Below are 23154 nucleotides of genomic sequence, written 5' to 3' on the forward strand. Positions count from 1 at the left end.
GTAGATTAAAACTGAAGAAACTGCAAAAAGGTGGAAATTTAAGAAGATGGAACCTGGATAAACTGACTAAACAAAGGTTGTACAGAGTTTCAGGGAGAGCATAAAGGAACAATTGACAAGAATGAGGGAAAGAAATACAGTAGAAGAAGAATGCATAGCTTCGAGGGATGAAGGCAGCAGAGGATCAAGTATGTAAAAAGACGACGCTTAGTAGAAATCCTTGGGTAAAAGAAGAAATATTGAATTTAATTGATGAAAGGAGAAAATATAAAAATGCAGTAAATGAAGCAGCCAAAAATGAATACAGACGTCTCAAAAATGAGATCGACAGGAAGTGCAAAATGGCTAAGCAAGGATTGCTAGAGGACAAATGTAAGGATGTAGAGGCTAATCTCACTAGGGGTAAGATAGATACTGCCTACAGGAAAATTAAAGAGACTTTTGGACAAAAGAGAACCACTTGTATGAATATCCAGAGCTCAGATGGAAACCCAGTTCTAAGCAAAGAAGGGAAAGCAGAAAGGTGGAAGGAGTATATAGAGGGCGATGTATTTGAGGACAATATTATGAAAATGGAAGAGGATGTAGATGAAAATGAAATGAGAGATACGATACGGCATGAAGATCTGTGTCGAAACAAGGTTCCGTGAGTAGACAACATTCCATTAGAACTCCTGACAGCCTTGGGAGAGCCTGTCCTGACAAAACTCTACCATCTGGTGAGCGAGATGTATGAGACAGGCGAAATACCCTCACACTTCAAGATGAATATAATAATTACAATCCCAAAGAAAGGAAGTGTTGACAGATGTGAAAATTACCGAACTATCAGTGAATCAGTCACAGCTGCAAAATACTAACACGAATTCTTTACAGACGAATGGAAAAACTGGTAGAAGCCGACCTTGGGGAAGATGAGTTTGGATTCCGTAGAAATGTTGGAACACGTGAGGCAATACTGACCTTACGACTTATCTCAGAAAAAAGATTAAGGAAAGGCAAACCTACGTTTCTAGCATTTGTAGACTTAGAGAAAGCTTTTGACAATTTTGACTGGAATACTCTCTTTCAAATTCTAAAGGTGGCAGGGGTAAAATACAGGGAGCGAAATGCTATTTACAATTTGTACAGAAACCAGATGGCTGTTATAGGAGTCGAGGGGCATGAAAGGGAAGCAGTGGTTGGGAAGGGAGTGAGACCGTGTTGTAACCTCTCCCCGCTGTTATTCAATCTGTATATTGAGCAAGCAGTAAAGGAAAAAAAAAAGAAAAATACGGAGTAGGTATTGAAATCCATGGATAAGAAATAAAAACTTTGAGGTTCGCCGATGACATTGTAATTCTGTCAGAGACAGCAAAGGACTTGGAAGAGCAGTTGAACGGAATGGACAATGTCTTGCAAGGAGGATATAAGATGAACCTCAACAAAAGCAAAACAAGGATAATGGGATGTAGTCGAATTAAGTCTAGTGATGCTGGGGGAATTAGATTAGGAAATGAGACACTTAAAGTACTAAAGGAGTTTTGCTATTTGGAGAGAGGATATAAAATGTAGATTGGCAATGGCAGGGAAAGCATTTCTGAAGAAGAGAAATTTGTTAACATCGAGTATAGATTTAAGTGTCAGGAAGTCGTTTCTGAAAGTATTTGTATGGAGTGTAGCCATGTATGGAAGGGTAACATGGACGATAAATAGTTCCGACAAGAAGAGAATAGAAGCTTTCGAAATGTGGTGCTACAGAAGAATGCTGAAGATTAGATGGGTAGATCACATAACTATTGAGGACGTATTAAATAGAATTAGGGAGGAGTTTGTGGCACAACTTGACAAGAAGAAGGGACCGGTTGGTAGGGCATGTTCTGTGGCAGCAAATTTAGCACTGGAGGGCAGCGTGGAGGGTAGAAATTGTACAGGGAGACCAAGAGATGAATATACTAAGCAGATTCAGAAGGATGTAGGTTGCAGTAAGTACTGGGAGATGAAGAAGCTTGCACAGGATAGAGTAGCATGAAGTCTCAGGACTGAAGACCACAACAATAAACAACACATTAACAGTACTGACACTTAGCAAGATACAATCAAATGTTGGGTATTCGACTGAGGATCAAGGATCTCCATCTGGATTTGCACTTAACATACAAAGCTTCTAACGACAGGCTTTCCAGACAACAGTTAACAACAATGTTTGACTCCATCGGAAACCTCTTCTGGTATTAGGTGACTTGAACGACCTCCATACACTATGGGGCTGCAGGAATGCAAACGCAGTGGGAAAAATGCTAGTAGATATACTAGATTCGGAAAATTTTGTGTTACCAAATGGTGCCTTACACTACATGAGTAGTGTATAGAAACGTGCTTCGAAATCTGTGATGGCAAATCTACTCTAATGATCATTACTTGCCACAGTATATCACTTCCGCAAACAGTGTAATTAGGACAACATAGTTTTCCAGTTGCGGAAGCAACACAATATCTTAGGATGATTATCGATGATAAACTAAGATGGGATCATTATATCCGAAATAAGCAGACAGTCTTATCATATCTACGAGTGGAGTATAGTGGGGCTCCGATCGGCTGTCAGCGATGATTTAATATCGGCCCCTGCTAAGAACACACTTTGATTGCGGACACATGTACTCCGGATCAGTACCAGACAGCACGCTCCAAAGACACGACACTTTGCAGCACAAAGTCCGGGCGTTCATGTCAACTTCAACCAATGCACTGCTGGTTGAAGCGAATGAATCACCGTTACAGCTGCAACAAACATTTCTCACGAAGAAATTCCTAATGTGGCTCTGTTTCGACGAATATGGCCCCCTTGATGAAAAACATGGTTCTGTGTGTGCGACAAATACTGCTAAATAAGCAACTTTCACCCGTTGTAGCTGAATATATGGAGATATATGCATTAAGGCACCAAGCGTGGTAAAGTCCTCTTCCACCACATTACAACAGACCATGCGGAACATCAACTTTAACAAACTGATGCCAGGACCAGTTTAACGTGTTAAAACCAGTACGCAGCTAACGCAACGGCAATGGAATTCTTGTCTCACTCTCACGCTGCGTGCGTGATATACAAAGATGTTCCTAGTGACGGGGCTAATAGTGCTTATTGGGCAACCTGAAACAAACGACAAGGCCTGTACAAGATGGATCCACAGTTCAACACTTCAGTACTATGACAGCCCAGCTGTCTTGGAAGGCCTGATATTCGCACAGATGACCACAGTAGACACGATAGTCATAATCTCTCATAGTATGTCAGCTCTATAACCAATTAGAAACCATCATGATAATTGTGGCAACCTCATAATTGTTTCGGCTGTAGAGGCAGTATAGCAGAATAGTGATGACACGGATGGAAAGTCACTCTGGGATACGAGAAAATGAACAATTAGATGTCCTAGCAAAGCCAGTATCACTACACGGAGTTATGGAACATAATAAACTCTGTCTCACAGATGTGATACCCGTGGTCTAAAACCAGTTGTCGCCAGACTGGCAAGAAGAATGGTTGAGGACTACTAAAACCCAAGGGAGTGACGACGCACTAACTCATCACTTGATTCCACGATTACCATGGTATAATAATACACAAATATCAACAAGCTTCAGGACAGTTATAGCACAGACGAAATGTAATCACTGGAAGTTCAACGAACACCTCTGTCGGCTCAACCTAAGTGCTACCCAACTACGTGTTTGCATATATTCCTACAATATCCTAGGAACACCTAACACATAAACGTACTTGCAAGTTATCTTCGTGTTCTTACTTATATGTTCCCAAGCAACCTCCAAACCTTGTTAACATCCAACGACACACCAACATATAAAAAACCACACGAGATCGTCAACAATGCCCGCATGCCGATGTAGCTCTTGGTAATTAGAATAACAGGGGAAGGCGAAACACTATTAAATTACTATATTGCTACGTATTACTCAGCAGTATATGGAGAGCTCAGCCTATAAATGTATGTCACTATGTACTTCCTATGTACGTATATCTGAATATTGGTGTAACCGCAACTATGGTTGTAATACCCAAATGTGTTTCTAATGTTCTAATGTTATGTGAAGATGGTAACTAGAGACCTTCTCAAATATTCAATTCTCTATCTGCAGTTTTGGAAACAATTTTTAAGGATATAAAATTACATTTTATCGTTAATTTAGATACATAGACATTAATATGGATTGAATAGGAATATTCCAAAATAGGCACCAAAGGCGATTTATTATTTGTGATTGAATTATCAATAGGTCTTCTGTAGCGTAGTACCTCTATGTACGAGGGCTATTCGGAAAGTGAGGAACGATAGGTCGCGAAATGGAAACCACAGTGAGAATCACAATTGTTTGGTTTGCAACGGTTAGCTACACTTTCCAGCCACTTCTCTACACAGTCGCCGATCAGACTTAGACATCTGTAGTAGCGTTGTACCCACTTTTCAATTCCCTCGTTATAGAGGACAGCCGCCAGTGCTTTACGACAATTTTCTGTTCTGGACCGCAGCTCGTTGTCTGTGTCAAAATATTGTCTTCATAGCCAGCGGTTCATTTGTACGGAGATGAACCTCAGGGGTAGCCAATTACAGGCTGTATTGTGGGTGATCAAACACTTCTCATCGAAAACACTGCAGGAGCATCTTCATTGCCCCTGCAGAGTGCGGCCGAGGATTGTCGTGTAGAACGAACCGCATGATAGTTGTGTTATGTGGATTGTATAGCTTCAGGCAAAATCTTTCACCAGGCCCTCATACTTGGTGGGAGACGCTAATTTCTAACCATCTTTACGTTCTCACTGTGAGCTCAGAACTGAAAAGAGCGACATGACGCTATCGACGGGCGTACTAGACACAGCTTCATCAGATTTTCACTGCATTTTCCATTTCGCGACCTATCGTTCCTTACTTTCCGAATAACCCTCGTATATTGTGTTTCAGTATACTAGCGTTACCAAATTGCTTTTGTGTCTGAATCAGTTCATTGTTAATCCTATGTATCTTTATACCGCTATTCGACTGAAACTAATGTACGCTCTGAACTGTCAAAACAAACCGTAGTATAACACTTGCGGTGCTGAGATGACAGTGTAGGCATCTTCCGAAGAACGTCAGTTGCCCGCGGTGTGATACCTAGCGTGGGCACGAAGGTATCATGAATGTATACAACGAGAGATTAAAATAATCGTCTCTGAATGTCCGTCGAACTTTGCCGATGAGATCCTAAAGATTTACGCAGTTAGCAGCAGGGATGCGTAATATAATTAATCTAATTATCTCTTGACAAGTTTACGGGAGCCTGTAAAGAAATAACGTCGTGGGAAGCTCCCACAAATCAACGCTTTTACTCCACGACTAGGTCGCAGCTTGCTGTGTACAGGACACACATCACATGCTGCTTCTTTGGGCTACCAAATTTCGCCTCACACCCGTATTATTGTTATGAACGATCATTGCAGTGCAGGTAGTTTCAGAATGACGACCAATTGGTGTTTAGGCCTAAAAGGCAAATGCAGACTTCCAGAACTAAGTTCTCAGCCAAGTCATCCAATGTCTATGTAGAGGAGGCCAAGCACCAAGTTTCATGATCACTGATCGATTGTTTGAGGTGATAATTGCAGAGTCGTGCGCCAGGCGCAATTCTGTAATAACCATTTTACATTACCCAACTGTTCGCAGTGATCCCATTTTTTTAGGAACGTACACGTTCCAGAGAATAGCTGAGGAAGAGTGGAAACGCAGTTGCCTACGTCGACGGTACTAAGAAGCCTGAGAGGCACAGCTTACAGAAAAAAATAGTTGTCTTTTATGTTATAGATTCTAGACAGGTACGAGAGCCCCTATTTGCACAAGCTTCGACATGGTAGCGAATGTAACAGTGATGCAGAAAGTGTAAAATAATTTTCATTTTTTTTATGATCGCAAACTTGTTAGCTCTTAAGACTACTGGTTTCGGTGATCAACGACCATCTTCAGATCTGCAGCAAACACAGGAAAATACAGATAAACTAGCTCTTACCATACGAGCTGTATGGGTGTTCTGACTAAACGTATGCTAGCCAGCAGCTCAATATCCTACCGTGAAGTGAAATTTCTTGCTGCATTAGTCTGTAGCTAAATAACTCCAGACATATACGAGTAGTTACAGTTAGTGCAGTGTCTGTTGACAGTGTCCGTATAGATCGATGCACGTGCCCTACATATACACACTGCTGACGATCTACAGCTGTTTTAAATTATGAAGTGTATTCGCAAATTGCGATTACAATATTGCATCACCTGTACTGTTTACAAATGCGTGCATGTCTGAAGGACATTTGAATCGAGCTATATGGACTCTGTCAAATACAGACGCTGCACTAAGTGTATTTCATGCAAAACCAAGGCAAATTAACGAGAAAAATATTCTCCCATGGAGAAATCATATGAACGGTGTGCAAGAGCTATGGGACGTAGACGTTATGATAGATGGAAGTTCGGATCGTTAGAGGAGGCGTACACAGATAGCCGAAGTTTTAAGGCGAGTACTAGTGATAAGTTGTAATTCACAATGGAGTCGTGGTCCGGCACAAATTTCCTTGTGTCTACAGTAAACCATAGAACTATATGTGGTACAGTATTCGCAATTTGCGAATACATTTCATAATCTTCGACATATATTTCTCCCACAGGCAAGTTAAGCTGTGAGGTTTACCTGCAAAGTCGGGGGTGTTAGGGAAGTCGGATGTGGCTATTGGTTTAGTCAGGCTCTGAATTGGGCCGTTTCGCCGCAAGCGAACACTTGTCGCTCACCTGCTGTCTGAGGTACTTGGACGACACGTATGTCAAGTGCCGTATGGGTACTACGTATGTTTCACTGCCACCTAAACGCGCTAAATACTAAGACACAATTCAAGCCGTTGATGGTTCTTTAGGTGTAGGCGGCCACGCAATCTTCAGTGCGACAAACTGGAATATGGTGTTTTCAGGGAATCAAAGAAATCGAACAGATTTCATCATCCAGCACATAATTAAAAATAACTATTTGAATAAAAACACATTTTTAGTATACCATGTTTTCAGTTGACTCTAAAACGTATAAAATAATTTTTTCCAGTCACACTTAGATATATTATCCCACACACGTATCGTGAAAAATTTTAATTATGAATTTTCAGCTGCTGTGAAAGTATTTGGAAGATTTAAAACGCAGTCGTGTGGCACGTGCAATACATAATTGATGCGTGAATAGTCCACGAACTTATTGTTACACTACTTGATGTCTGATGCATGAATAGCTGATCTCTTAAGAGTTATCTTTTGTATGCTCCCCATGTTTTTCACTTTAAATCTTACTAGTATCTTCAGAGCTATTGAAAATTCACAAACACAGATTTTCAGGGCTACATGAATGGGGGTTATCAATTTGTATGGAGACAGGATACCTTTGGGTCCGATTTAAAAATGTAGTATATTAAAAATTTATTTTTGTTTTAAAATAATTATTACTACTATTTTATTGGGTCTCTTTCTTGTTTGTCTTTCTGATCGAGCTAAGGGTTGCAATTCATTTTACTTACTTTTTCGTTTTGTGAAGTACAAAATCTGACGTTTCTAAACGTATAAACCAAGTTACCAATGTACACATCAACTTTAAATCTTATTAAGAACCTAGTGAATATCTTTGCAGTATTTTTTTCCGGCGGTACTTACTACCGCAGCATCTGCGAAAAGTCTATAATTACTATTAATATGGTCTGGTAGGCCATTAATATAGAATACACACAGTAGGGGTCCCATCACACTGAACTTAATTCTGTTATAGATGACTCTCCATCCTAGATAATCTGCTGTGTTCTCCATATCAAGACAACCTCAATAAAGTCACAAGTTTCGCTTGATACCCCATACGATTCCAATTTCTATAACAAATGTAGATGTGGTATTCAATTAAGTGCTTATTGAATCTCGAAAGGTACTACATGTACCTAACTGTCTTGATACGTGACTTTCAGGATATCATGAGAATTAACTGCGAGTTACGTTTCAAATAATCAGTGTTTTTCGGAGTTAATGCGGCTTCGCATGGAGGAACTTCTCCTGTTCTAGAAACGTCATTACTTCTGAACTCAGAATATATTTCAGGATTCAACAAGAAATGTATGTTGAGAACACCGGAACGCAGTTTTGTGAATCAATTCTGCTGTCCTCCTTGTAGGCAAGTGTGACCTGTGCTTCCTTCCAACTGGACACGATTTTTGTTCAAGGGATCTACGGTACATTATGGTTAAAAGTAGGTACATATTTCCGACATACTATCTGACAGAACAGCGACCACCACAGTCCCAAAAAATATGTTTTCGTCTAGAGCCCCAAATTTTATTTTGCCTACAGGCTACCGGTTTCGATGTACGGTAGCATCCTCAGGCCACTCCCTGGCAAGCAAACGACACGCTCGCTTCCAGAGTACGTATGTCAGACACACAACTCAGCAACTGACACTTACTTGGGAAGCGAGCGTTGCCATTGAGAGCCAGAGGGTGGCCTGAGGTTGTATCGAAACTGGTAACCTCAAAGCAAAATTTAAAAAAAGTGTTGTTAATATTTAATAAACTTCAAAGGTCTTATGATTTAATGGGATTCACGATGAATGAAGACTCTTGAACCGGTTTAGCTGTTTTGTGGTCCTTTATTGGGAACACTAACGGTTTCACACCGTTACAGATACATCCTTAACGGTTTCCCACCGTTACAGGTACATCCTCAGATGAAACAATATATCGCTCAACCAACCGGAAAGCTGCGAAATCCCGTAGTTTAATTGTAAATCGAAAATGGTAATAGATTATAGGATTTTGTCAACGGTAAATTTGGCATTGAGCACCAGTGGCTGATTGTCAAACATATGGCGTGATTAGACCATTAAGCAACTGTGGAAACGGTGACAGCTTGTTATGCCATTGCTGCTGATAGAAAAATGGTGATTTCTGTAAGAAGCTCATATTGACAAACATCCGTCCCGGGATTGCCAATATGAGTTTCTAGAAGAACACCATCAACTACCAGTCAGTAGCACTGGCTTACCAAAGACTGTCGCCATTTTCACCTTTGCTTATTTGTCTTATCACCCCATGTCTCCAATTTGTCATTTACCTACTGGTTCAAAATGGTTCAAATGGCTCTAAGCACTATGGGACTTAACATCTGAGGTCATCACTCCCCTAGACTTAGAACTACGTAATCCTAACTAACCTAAGAACATCACACACATCCATGCCCGAGGCAGGATTCGAACCTGCGACCTGCGACCGTAGCAGCAGCGCAGTTCCAGACTGAAGCGCCTAGAACCACTCGATCACAGTGGCCGACTACCTACTGGTGCTTAATGCCAAATTTATCGTCGACAGCTGAGCTATGGAACATCGTAGTTTCCCGATTCGTTGAAGGCTATCACTGCCTCACTTGGGGGTGCACCTGTAACGGTGCGAAAGCGGTACTGTTCCCAATACAGAATACAAAACAGCTAAAGCGCCTCCAAGAGGCTTACTGCGGTTCCCGCTAATTCGCAAGACCTTCTTTAGTAAAAAACGCTTTTGAAGATTCTCAAATATTGACAATATACTGCCTTAGCTGTTTCTGCCGTACTCTCAAAATAGTACGTAAAGTAACTGCGACTCTCGGCTGAAACGTGTATTGTCTTCTGTTAAAAGTAGGACTAACTGAGCTGCAAATTCGCTGCACAATCAGACAGAAATTCCATCTAATCCAATGATCTGTTGTAAGTAGAACCTTTGTGATTTTATTATATTTGAAATGTCTGTAGTTGTTCATTAGTACAATGCTTTCGTTAGTACACATATCGCATATGTTTCGTTACAAACAGGGACTCCAGAATTTTGTTTAGAATGTGTGTTCTTGGTGCTTTGTTTGCAGTCGTAGGTACAATCTTAAAACCCTCTCCATCCAACAGATGTGAAGCGGTGTCGGCCAGCGACTACGTTGAGCTGTCCAACTACATGGGCCGCGACCGCAAGTTCCCGCGCTTCTGCGGCCAGAGGCGAGGGTTCGACGCCGTCTCGGACGGCAAGTACTTTCGGCTGACGTTCCGCTCCAACGGTCGCCTGGACGCGACGGGATTCAACGCCAGCTTCCGTTTCTTCGGCCCCGGAACCGACAGCCGGCCCGCCAGGAGGGAGCAAGACCAGGAGGCCGCCGCAGCGAGGGCCTCCGGTAGGTCTGCCAACCCTTGATAGAGCAGTAGTGCCAACAATTCGCTCTTTGTAATTGTAGCACGACCTTTTTTTTAAATATAGGGTATCTCTGAAAACAATTTCACAACTTTGAAAACTGATGTAGTGTTAGTCACATGGCTTATAGACCTGGTTTTGGTGTAATTTTGTTTCAGAAAAGCGCATGAAGTTTTATTTCACCTTTTAGCTAACCAAATGCAATGTTATTTCCAGTTGTTATGTGTCACACATCCCATCTAAAGTCAGTTTATTGCCGGGCTCGTTGTAGCACCTTAGGTATAATTTGTTCAATAGCTGCACAGATTCGTGCTCTGCGATCTGCTAGAGAAGTCGGTAAGCGTGCTACAACCACCGTATACTTGATGAATCCCTACAAACAAAAGTCAAGACGTATCAAATCCAGCCATCGTGGAAGCCATGTGATCAGTGCACCTCGATCCATCCATTTACCTGGAAAGATAGGGCGGTAGTGCGCCGTCCTGCATGAAATGTACTTTGCGTTCTTGCTCAGACACACCGATAAGAAAAATTGAAACATTTTTCAGAGAATTATTTCGTTGGTTATTTGCTCTTGGAAAACGAAATGGCAGTAAATTTTGCTCTTGTTCTGTGCAAAATAGAATTTTAGGCTATCACAAACGTGCTCCAAAGTTTGTCGTGGATTTTCATTTCCCAGAATCCCGTAGTGGTATTTGTTAACTTCACCAATTAAATGAAAAATCACCCATCACCAAAGATAATTTTTCCAAATTAAATTAAACTTCTGTTCAATCGATATAATGTTTCCCCACAAAAGTCGCTTCCTGCAGCCATATAACTGTCTTTCATTCCTAGTATCGTTGGTAATTTGTGCGGCTTGCGATGTTCATAATACAAAAAAGAAGCGCATCGTTTTCGTAGGACTGTTAACAAGGTTTTAACTCACTTGTTCTACGACATTGTCAAATACATGCTGGCGATATGAGGATTTTTATGACTTGCTGAAGACTCTCCTCCCACCACCACCCACTTTAAACCAAAACGTTATGCTATTCTCAAATTGTTAGCCTACTGGAAGGATCTTCACGCTACTCGGTCCGAATAGTAGTTATATAGCTATCTTTGATTTTGATTCTTCAAGTCGAAACTCACAGCTAGCACGCCCGTGACGAGTGGAAGCAGTCATATTTGCTAGAACTGTTGCTTCTCGTGGTGTGATTGGTACTAGCATACTACGTGAATCCTACACAATTACGCCAAGACCAGGAGTTTGAGCTGTGTAAATAACTGTGCATGAATGTTCAAAGTTGTGAAAAGTCCTTTTAGACACCCCAGTTAGGGTAGGCAAATAGTTCAGTACTTACGTAAACAACAGTGTAGATCTGAAATTTACAAAATCGCCATCGTTATTATGAAAAGGAATATAGTGTAACGGACGGTAATAATACGCACCTAAGTGATTTTTGGTGATACTTCGGCTAATTCGAAAAATGTCGAAGTCAAAATTTTTGCAAACATTTCTCTATTTATCAGTCAACAATGTCAAAAATTACTGTCAATTTTTAATACAGCAATTGGAAGGAAATAAATCAAAAACAAAATACTTATACTCGTAATGAGTGCAGTTCACTCACTATGAAGATAAGAATATACACTAGTATTTCTCCGAAATCAACGAGACATTCCCTTCACAATTTGATCTTTCCTAGTACCATCACCCTTTGGATAAGCAGTAGTGAACCGTATCCTCAGAATACCAGAATTTTTTCTGAGCAAATAATAGATTCGTTCTCTTCTTCTTCGATATTTCGGGCCGCAATTGCAGAGGATTTTCAAACAGCATTTTCAAATTGCAGCAGTTTTTCACATTTACTTCCTCATCATTCTCCCTAACACGTTGCGCTTCTTTCTTTAGAGAACTTTCTCCAATTATTTTTAATTTTGGGTTCTGTCGCTACTTTTATTTTCTTTCCTTCTCTTTAGAAGATATGTTTGACTGAGTAATACGAAATTATTTGTCATTATTTGTCATCTCCTCTTTTCGGCTTCTCTTCTTTACCTTGATTTGAGGAAGCGAAAACTTGTGCCTAATACGTCTACTCATAACGCAACTCTCATTTTGCGAGGGATTCGATGGTATTGGTCTAATGATTTGTCATTTTCAGCTCTGATCGGCCGGTTTAGCTGTACAGCAAATACAGCTGCAGTTTCATTACGATGTTTTGCAGTTGCGTACGCCCGGCTTCCCGGGTAGCGGTTTACAAAATCGCCGCTGGGTGCCAGGCTCATTCACATAAAAAGCTTCAAATTTTCCGTTGCTAATTAATTCTAATTTACTATGATATGGTGCACAAAACCTTACATTCACACAACTGCAAACGGTTTGAAATGACGGAAATCGTTTTTTTACTCTCTGAACACTAAATGAAACTCAGACATAATTCAGTGTTAGCAGTATGGCTCCTCAACTGCTGCTGTAACGTCACATGAAACACCTTCAGCTAGGTTACCAAATGTACTAAATTACATTGCATAGAAACTACATATCACTAAATTTTCACCTTTGACACAAGGAGGTACTCTAGTCACGTAACACATAGTACGTACTGGACTCCTCTTCAGTTTTAGGATTAAAACAAAAATTCGATAAACAGTGACCAATGTAGTTCAACGGTAATAATGAGTGGCACATTCTGAAAACGATTATGTTATTACTCATTTTTATGATTCATCAATTATTGCGTTGTGGAGTTTCCCAGACATGGGTCACTCTCAGGAAATGGTCAACACTGCCTTACTGTGATAATGGTATTTTATGGGAATTGTTTAAGTGCAATAAACCACTTTTAGGGAATGTTCTCCATCTACGTGAACAGGCAACAGTATCATATTTCCATCTGTTCTTGGCACATAGTGAAACTGATCATTTCACTCATAATCTTATTTGACACCCTATGCTGGATCAAGTCCTCCTATTGAACCTATCTATTAGTGACTGTAGCCAGCAACACACTCTCTTATAGCTTCTGCACCTTTACGAGGTGTAGAAAATTATCTGCTACCAGTCACAATAAAAGGTTATTTATTTTCACACGACCGGTTTTGGGCTTGCGCCCATCTTCAGGTGTTTATACATTCATGTATATGTTTGTCCTTTTGGAGATCACTGTATAAATACAAAAAATAGGTAAGGCAGAATTTGACGAAAATATATCTGTACTTACATAAAGATGATGCAACATTATTACAGTTATGCTGTGGTGGCTATCAGTTACACACTTATGGTCATTTTCACGTCCATATTTCAGTTTTACCAAGTATGGCTTCATATTACACTATTATGATGTGCACTCGTGAATTACACTATGTATACATAGAAACATGTGGGCTGTGGTCAAAGAACTTAGATGTAGCAGATGTAAAGATGCACCTTTGTTAACTTTATCTAATCATCATATAACAGGACGTCTTTATCTCGGTCATTTGTTGTATCTTGCATACAGCATTTACTTCAATATAATTATAGTAGTGACTGCGTCTTCATCCAAGACTAATGTCCTTGTTTTCATATCTCTCCTAATACCCCCGATGTGCTTCTCTCCATTGCTCTCAGAGCAATGCACAGGTTCTTCTCCCCGTTTTTGTAAAGGTATGTATTTATTCAAATCCCTTATTAGTCAATCTCCTCCTTCCTCTTCTCCCGCTCCATTTTCTCCTTCCTCATCCCTCTATCCATCTCCTCTTAGGCCCTCTTTCTGTCAGTCTCCTACTACTTCTCTCTGTCCATCTCCTCCAATCTCCAGTCTCTATCCGTTTCTTCTCTTTGTCCATTTCCTGCTCCCCTGTACCTCTTTCCCCGTCTCTCCATACACCTCTTCCACCACCCTCTCTCTGTTCATCTTTTCCTTCCCCTTCTCTCCGTCCTCCTTATTCTCCTTCCTCTCCATCACCTCCTCTTTCGCTGCCCAATTCCTCCTCCCAACTTTCTACTCATTTCCTCCAACATTTCATTCTGTACTCCTCTTTCTTCCCTCTGTCCATTTCCTCCTTCCTCCTCTTCTGACCCATCTTTTCACTCCTCATCCCTCCATCCATCTCCTCTTAACCCCTCTTCCTCTCAGCCTCCTGCTCCTTCTACTCGTACACCTTTTCTGACAATTTCTCTCTACCCATCTCTCATCTCCTCCGCCCTCTTTCTCCTTCCCCCCTCCCCCAGTCTGTCCATTTCCTCGACTCCCTTCCCTCCCCACCCCAGTAGGAGGTTGATGTTTCTTACACCGACAGTACTCATGTGTATTTCCACATCGTAATATGTGTACCAAGTTTGGTTGAAATCTATCGATGGGTTTAGGAGGAGCTTTTTACCCCTGGCTTTGCCCATATTCACACTTGTCACACATAACATATAATTCATTTCACTCATCATTCGTACACATATTTCAGCCTGAAATTTCGTTTTTAAACATATATGTGTTTATGGCGTCATATCTCCTGAACAATGTGTTGTACAGTCATATAATTTTGCAGGTACATCCAGTGGGTAATGCCCGCGAATTATACTGTGAAGAGAGATAGTAATAATGAAGCAGTAAATTAAAATGTCATGCATGATGCGGCACAATTTCACTGCACAGCGATAGCGATAATCTTTTTTTTCTTTTTTCTTCCTTTCATCATATCGCGTTGGATTCCAGCGAGAAATAATACTTGGGGATTTGAAATTACGTGTAAAATTCTGTTGCAAGTCACTAAGTACTCTCAGTCTCGAATACTGGATGTATTTAGTCCGGCTATTTGCGCCCACAACATCAACCATTTGATAGGGAGGTGGTCCTTACTCCCTCATTCGTTCTTTCCAGACAGCAACCATTAAGTGTTTCAAGTTTGTTGAAATCGATGTAGTCATTTAGGAGAATATTTGGAACACTCAAACATATATCCGCTTTCATAACTTCTATGGCTTACTATACATTTCTGAGTTCATTGTGTTAAAAGTGATGATACAAGTTGCCTGTACATATTCCGCTTGAGATATATTAATATACTCACTCTGCCAACACTGTTTATTTACGAAAAGTAATCACGTTAGTTAGGATCTGTATAAGGGCCTCAAAAAAAAAAAAAAAAAAAAAAACGGGATAGGGGGAAACAAGTAATCGTCGAAACTATTAATACATTTATCCCACTATGAGACAAGACGGTCATTTCCGACATTTAATAATGTTTGCTGTTGCCTACGTAACTGTGATTGTACACAGGCGGTCATCTTTTTCTCCGAAGCAGATCTACGCCACGAACGTCTTTCGTCACGGTTCCAAAAATATGTAAATCACTTGGGAGAAATCAGAACTGTTTAGAAGATGTGTAAGGCCTTCCCAGAGAAACTTCTGCAACGTAGTCGAAACAACTTTAACAACACGTGGGCGGGTATTCCCTGAATGAAGTCCGTCAGCATTTCTGGGCGTTTGCAATTGATGACACGTTTCAGCTTCTGCAAATTGTCGGTCCCCCCCTCCCTCCCCACGTCTCCTACTGCTATGCGTTAATTGCGGCGTCGTGTTCCAGAAAGCAAAAGAGCATCAGGCCCTTGCAGTCAAAGAAAAGGTCATCGTGACTTTCCTTGTGTTGGTGTGCATGGGTTTGGATTTTGCGGGTGCTTCAATTGTTGGCTCTGATGCTCGCTCTCCTGCTCAAATTGATGACACCATATCATCTCTCGTGCTAATATGGAACAGGAAAAGTTTTCATCACGATACCGTTCCAGGAGCTGTGGTGATGTCGACATTCTGATCCGCTTCTGGTCCGTTGTCAGGTTGTGGGGAACCTAAGTGCTGTGTCACGGTGGTAGCGGTACCCTAACAGATGCCCGATATGTCCTAATGTCTTCCACAGTTCTGACAGCAGCATCCACCGCAGAAATGAGTCGATGAGCTTGTCCTGGTCGACTGCTGTCTTTCAGTGGCAACCGATCTTCTCGAAATCGTTTATTCCGCGCTCACGTAATCTGCTGTGTCCGCCAGACAATAAGACATTCGGACACCGATTTCATTTCCTGACACTTCTTCCGCAGTCAGGAATTGCTGTTCCAATTTCCGGGCCTCCATAGTAAGCCGGACACACGCACTACGTGCTGACCTCACGTCAGACACGTCTAACAGATAAATCACACGGCGGTGAGCGTTCACGCTATTCCTTCATGACACCCTATGAAGGGCGCTTCTCCAACTTTGTCTTGATGAAACACGCGACTCTGAAAATTGAAGAAAGCACTTACGCATTGGTGTCTTTTGAAATCTGCTGTTGTAGAAAGTGTGACATAGAAGAACGGGAATGTTTGAAGTGAGTAGTTGCAGCCATGGGCAGGTGGCAGCACTGAGGGTTCGTGACAGTTGGCGAGTAAACAGTCAACCATTTCAGTAATCATGGAACAGTGGAACAGAAAACAGCGTGCGTTGGCCAAAAAAATGTTTTATAAAAACACTGATAGTTTGGTAGCCGTTCAGAGGGAGTTTCGACGTTTTTGTAATTTTTGGCATCATGATGGCGTTCCGTAGAAACACGTGATGTAATGTTGGATTAATAACTTTGAAGAGACTGGATCTGGCCTCAAGAAGAAACCAACAGGACGACCAAGAAGTGAGCGTTCTCCAGTGAACACTGATGTTGTACGCGAGTCTGTCTTACGGAGCCCACGGCTTTCAACTCGTAAGCTAGCAGCAGAGGGGAGTCCCAGGAGAGTGTTCATAGAATTCTTCATCTTGATTTAAAATTTCATACTTAAAAACTAGCGAACATTGAAGAACAACGATTACCGGTTACGATTAGGATCCTGTCAGCAAATGGCAACAAAAATAAACAATGACGATGAATTTCTAAACAATTTTGGGATGTCAGATAAGGCACATTTTCATCTTACAGGTTGTGTAAATAAACACATCTACCGTTACTGAGCAAACACAAATCCTAATGATGTTCATGAGCACCATTTACACGCTAGTAAAGTGACAGTATGGTGTGGTGTTTCATCACATGGGATTATCGGATCGTATTTTTCTGCAAATGAACAGCGCAACACAATAACTATCGATGCCGATCGTTACGTGGAGATGTTACGAACTTTCGTTACACCTGCATTAAACAACTTTCCAAACGTTCAAAAAGCCAGGTTTCAACCAGACGGAGCGACATCACACACTGCACTGCGGTCAGTGGCATATTTGCGAGAACGGTTTGACAACCGTGTGATCTCACGATCGCTGGATGAGTTAAAACAGAGAACTCGGAATACAATTCACAGTATCCCAACTGAGATGTTGCAGCGGTCAATGACGAATCTTAACAGCAGATTTCAAAATGGTTCTGAGCACTATGGGACTCAACATCTTAGGTCATAAGTCCCCTAGAACTTAGAACTACTTAAACCTAACTAACCTAAGGACATCACACACACCCATGCCCGAGGCAGGATTCGAACCTGCGACCGTAGCAGTCCCACGGTTCCGGACTGCAGCGCCAGAACCGCTAGACCACCGCGGCCGGCAGCAGATTTTAGAATGTATTCGTACAGAACGACACTTTCTAAAGGACTAATTAAAAAAAATGACAAATGACATCAATCTTTCGTAAATGGCGAAGTTGTATGGTTTCAATTACTATGAATGCAATTTCTTTCCTTCGTCACTTACAGTTTTATTGGATTGTGGAAATGTCCCCGATTTCTGTGTCACCCTTTACAACCCCCGCGTACGGAAGCAGTATTATTAACTGTATCACCCTTATTTTAGGCGCATAAAAATCACGATCACTTCCACAGGAGGAGGTAATCAGACAACCGCAGTCTTTTCGTCTGCTCTGCCTATTACATGAGCGAGTACATTCCTCTCCTATCCATACAAGTCTATAGGTTTAGTTATCTACAGAAACAAGTTTTCTTGAAAAGGCGTATGCCGAAAAGTTTGTAAGATTTAAAAACAAGAACGTGCTCGTAAGCTTCCTGGATTTCGAAGACGTTACTACTTCTCTTTTATATTTTTGCGCGTATTCATTTACTGTTGTTTTTTTTTAACTCGGAGGCCAAAGTTACCTGTTGCTTTTCGCAAACAGACAAATACATGAGGCAGGGCTTTTCCAGAAAGAGTGTGGCCTATCGGAAATTTGGTTCGAGATGAGACTTCGCAGGTTAATAGTATACCTCATGGGTGTCCAACTATAAAAGCTGTAAACCACACTAGGCAGAAGATTCAGAGAAAAATGTGTCTAAAGTCTTACCAGTAGCTCATGTCTGGTAAAATTACACGCTATAGTATCTTTAGCTGTCTCGCTTGCCAGCGGGCTATCCAGGTTCGATCTTACCTTCGGGAAACTTTTGTTTTGTTTTTTAATTGTTTCAAAATTAGAACAACTTTTCGATAAAGTTAATGACGTAAATATTATCAGTTAAATCATTAAGAGCTATATTTCACTTACAAAATGACTCTTATAGCTAATTAACATAAAATGTGAATGACAGCTAAGATTTTCTTTTTAAAACGTTGGTTAATCTGAAAGGCATTTTTTTAAAGCTTTAATTAACACTGTAACAAAATTTAGGTTAGGATTTTATTTGCATTAATTTTTTTGCAATATCGTCTTTATTTATCAATTTCGTATTTTACGTAGAAGTACCAGAATGATAATTACCATACAGAACTGAGCCCACAAAATATTTTGACGTCTTACACAATTCATGAAGGACGATTGTTTACAGGAATAACCTTTCTTAAAAGATCTTTTGGAAAACGCCGGCCGGAGTGGCCGAGCGGTTCTAGGCGCTGGAACCGCGCGACCGCTACTGTCGCCGGTTCGAATCCTGCCTCGGGCATGGATGGGTGTGATGTCCTTAGGTTTGTTAGGTTTAAGTTGTTCTAAGTTCTAGGGGACTGATGACCTCAGCAGTTAAGTGCCATAGTGCTCAGAGCCCTTTTTTTTCGCTACAGCTTACAGTATCGTCAAATTTCCAACAACATTTCAATGATAAAGTAATTAAGGCTCTAACTTACCTCCATTAAAATGCATTTGAAATTATTAAACTTTTTTAAATGAACATAGAAATTAGTTTGATGTAGAAATCAGCCAGAATTGCGAAATTCTGTTATGTGTTGTCCTGTCATAGGTCACTAAAAAACTTTAGTTAGACTGTAGCATGTACATTTTTAACATGGCCTCCATGCTAACATGAAATACTCCAATTTTCTTCTGTTTGGATTACTTCAGAAAGGCTTCTGATACCCCAAACTGATCACCAGTTTGTGGGCGTACGAGATTTTCCGGCTTTTTTTAGCCAACGTTTGGAAATAAAATAATTTCGTTGAGTAGACGTGAAATCTTGTATCAATGTTGAATACAAACGAACAAGCTTTATTAATAGAATTATATACATCTTTTGTTATCCAGAATAATCGTTCGGAATATAAACATTTAATAATTATGTAAGACGTTTTATCAGGGTACAAGTCCTGTTTCGTGTGTTTTATTATTTGCATGAGATATTCGGCCTGGTCTCCGTAGCTTTCCAAGAGAGTTGAAGACGCACTTGGAGTCTTGGCGGGCAAAGTAGCGAAAGGCGGCAAAGAGTCTTCTGCGCCAGCCTCGCTGTCGAGGAATACCAGTGACCAGAAGTTTATATCAATAATGTATATATGTATGTATCGAAAAACCGCTTGTTATTCGTCACCCAGAATGTCCCCTGTAACAAGATACTTATCATTTAATATATGTTGTATATAAAAACGCAGTAAAAGCCTTAAATGACAGAAGTTGCTCAGTCCTAGTTTTTAGTGAAAATTAAGTAATTCGACAGATAAGAAGAATATGTATCAAGTCGGGGGTTCGCAGACTACTCCGAGCTGAAGATCCCAACTAGATATCCAAAAATATAAACGGACCTTCTTAAGTTACATAAAAAGAACTGAATTTCGCCACTATGGGTGTTTAACACGATATGATTCCTGTCATTAACCCAGCATTCTAGAAATCTACAAATATTAATTGTAATTCACAGTTTGTATTGACTAGTTGTAACAGTCACTTCATAAATAAAGTAAAACTCTTTGTGGTTTAACTGATAATATTATAGGATATTAACTTTATTTAAAAGTTGCTGTCTTTTTAAAACAATAAAAAAGTAAAAAGCTACCCAAAGTTAGAACTGAACCTGGGTCTTCTACGTGCCAAGCGAGTCCGCTAAAGGCGCAGCCATTTCGCTGTGCTGCCAAAGCGCAAAATTTGACCGTTAAATGAGATGCGCGTAAAATTTACAAGCCGTTTTCCTGGAATGTTCTGGCTAGTGCGCTTTAAAAGTTTTATGGGTGGACGCCCTTGAGGTATATTACAAACCTGAGAAGTCTCACTACCAACTGGATTTCCTATACCCGAAGGTCCCTTGTATGTTGTAGAAGTTCACTTACGTTCTTAATATGATTAATAATAAATATCAACCGTTGAAATAAATGCGTCCGCACTATACGGAACTCCCAAGACGCAACAGTGCACGTGGTTCAATACATTCTCACAGCACAGCGTCATTTCCTATGCACGTCATCTGAATCATTACAGATCTCAGATGCGTGACAACCGCGATGGAGTGCTTGTTGCTATAAATTTGCAACAGTGTTTCGGTGGTACGTATTAGAAATCTGTTGAGCTCGGCCATAGAGGGTTAAATACAACAACACATCAAGTAGTTCTAAGATTTCATTCCCAGGCTGTACTATTTTCTATTGGACGAATTGATTTTAAACTATTTTCATGTCACTATAATTGTGTGTCAAAAACTGGTCTGTTAATCCTTTATTTGGCATACACAAATAGCGTGAGGAGATAAATTATGTTACTTAAATTAGATGTATGTGCTGAGGTAAAAAAAAATTTATACAAATTTAAAAATACAGTACTTTACTATTTGATATCATTACCTTGGAAAGGTGCATGGGTTTTAAAACTTAAATACTACAATGATGTTCCAATGGCTGTAAAAATGATTGAATTTTGCAGTATTTCATGTGAAACGTCTAAAAAGAATTTCTTTTTGGTACAAAGCATCGAACAATAACACATTTTCCACACTTAACAATCGAAGCCTATGCATACATCTTCCCTCTCGTGTATATCAATGTCAATCAAACATAATTTTCTGGCACAGGAGCTAATGTTTTCTTCTTCTTCTAGACTTATTGTCCATCCAACAGCCACAGTCAGAATTCCTCTTCCGACAGGATATCATTCTATTTGCAATGTCACACGCAAGAATTCTCTAACACATTTGTATAACAACTTATCCTTATGACTTCCTCTTCCCGTTCATAAGAAGTTTGTGTTATTGAAGAAAAAGAGCACCATAAAATCAAAAGAAAATGCTCCGCTGGTAACTGATGCTCACATAACCTTGCACAGTGCCTGCTAAAGAAGTACACTATTGAGAAACTTTTCACCAGAGAGGACAGAATATCGTTGTAAATTAGACATTAAATGTTTCTTACAAGCACCACTGCCCATCCAGACCAAAATTTGAAACGTATTGCAGAAAACAGTGTGCAGTTTTTACGTTGCCAGATGGCAATATTGCCAAATGAAGGGTTAAATAGTCCATTTTGAATCAAGATTGTCTGCACTGGAGACGAAAGGTAAAAGAAAACTGATACCAGAATTTGTTTCTCGTAATACAATATCTATGCTTAAATAAGGCTTAGGACATGTCTTTAAGTCGTCTACAAAGGAGTCGGATGGTTATCTGCAGCGGCAGTCTATGTCTTCGATGTTAAATTGCGGGTAGGAGGCCCTTCATCCCATACATTGTGTTGGCGGCGTCTAACGTGTGAACGCTTGTATCGGCTAGCGTCTTCTCAGACTCCTGTTCCATTAGAACTCTGTTCCAGCGGTATGCTCCCTCTTTCCTCAGCACACCAACATACATCTTCCCATAAGGTGATGGACAAGACAAAGATGAAGTTCTGTACCTTACCTTCTCCCAGTATTCAGATTGGACTCTACTTATGACACAGTGCGCATCTTCTAAGTGTATCTCCATTACCAACATTTCCTATAATTTTTTAATAAGTTTGTTGTTTAAGCTCCTGATTGCACCAGAGAGTTCGTTGCATTCTCCACTCACATTCATCTCTGCAATATACTTCCACATCCTCTACCTGTTGCTTGTTTGTCAGTGTTTATTACATCCTACTTGTCGAAAACAGGAGGCTACAATTCAAGTACTCTGAAAGCCTTCACGTCAGGTCGTCACTTTACGTTTTGTGCAATTAGTATACTCCACTTCCCAACTGCCAGTAGATGGTTGGAGTTCTGACACATTATCCGCGTATCCAGTAATGCTGGCAACTTGTGGGTTATGCATGGGGATCATATCAACCTGTCGTCGTCGTCGGCTGATACTCGTATCCGAGTTTTCATTTCTCTCCTGAGATTTCCTTTGTCACGGTTCAGGCGTGGAAGTGTCGTTGATGGCTTAGCAATCCAATCCTAGCGTGGAACAGGCGGCCACAGACATTACAGCTGATGGAAGGTGGAGGACGTGGCTGAGCCTGGAGGAGTTTACGTCTCTGGCGTTTGTCATTCTCCATTCTTCGACGTTCCAGCTCAAAGTTTTGAAGAGCATTTGAGGTAACTGAACGCCAGCGACTTCGGTCTTCTGCTATTGTGGACCAGTTACTCGGATCGATGTTCAAGTTTTTCAGATTTTTCTTGTACTGATCCTTATAACGTTTGAGAGGGGCACCTCGTGGCCTTTTACCTGTGCTCACTTCGCTGTACAGCATTTGGCGTGGAAGTCTGTCATTTTTCATCCGCTGGACATGTTCGACCCATCTGAGTTGATGCCCAATGATAAGAGCTTCCATGCTATGCATTTTTGCTCTCTCTAGAACAGCCGTGTT

The 23154-nt window shown here is 40.7% G+C and overlaps 1 protein-coding gene across 2 annotated transcripts in view; it reads left to right on the forward strand.

Annotated features, from left to right (window-relative positions):
* LOC126455553 (cubilin-like) overlaps positions 1–23154 on the forward strand; it is a 686613-nt gene that overhangs the window by 656851 nt on the left and 6608 nt on the right. The window contains exon 12 of one of the 2 annotated variants that reach the window (XM_050091307.1): positions 9970–10229. In XM_050091307.1, coding sequence (XP_049947264.1) covers positions 9970–10229 — 260 coding nt within the window. Of the gene's footprint in view, positions 1–9969; positions 10230–23154 lie in introns of those variants that run through there. The other variant, XM_050091309.1, reaches the window with a different exon arrangement.

The sequence above is a fragment of the Schistocerca serialis genome, chromosome 2, assembly GCF_023864345.2.
Source record: "Schistocerca serialis cubense isolate TAMUIC-IGC-003099 chromosome 2, iqSchSeri2.2, whole genome shotgun sequence".
Lineage (NCBI taxonomy): Eukaryota > Metazoa > Arthropoda > Insecta > Orthoptera > Acrididae > Schistocerca > Schistocerca serialis.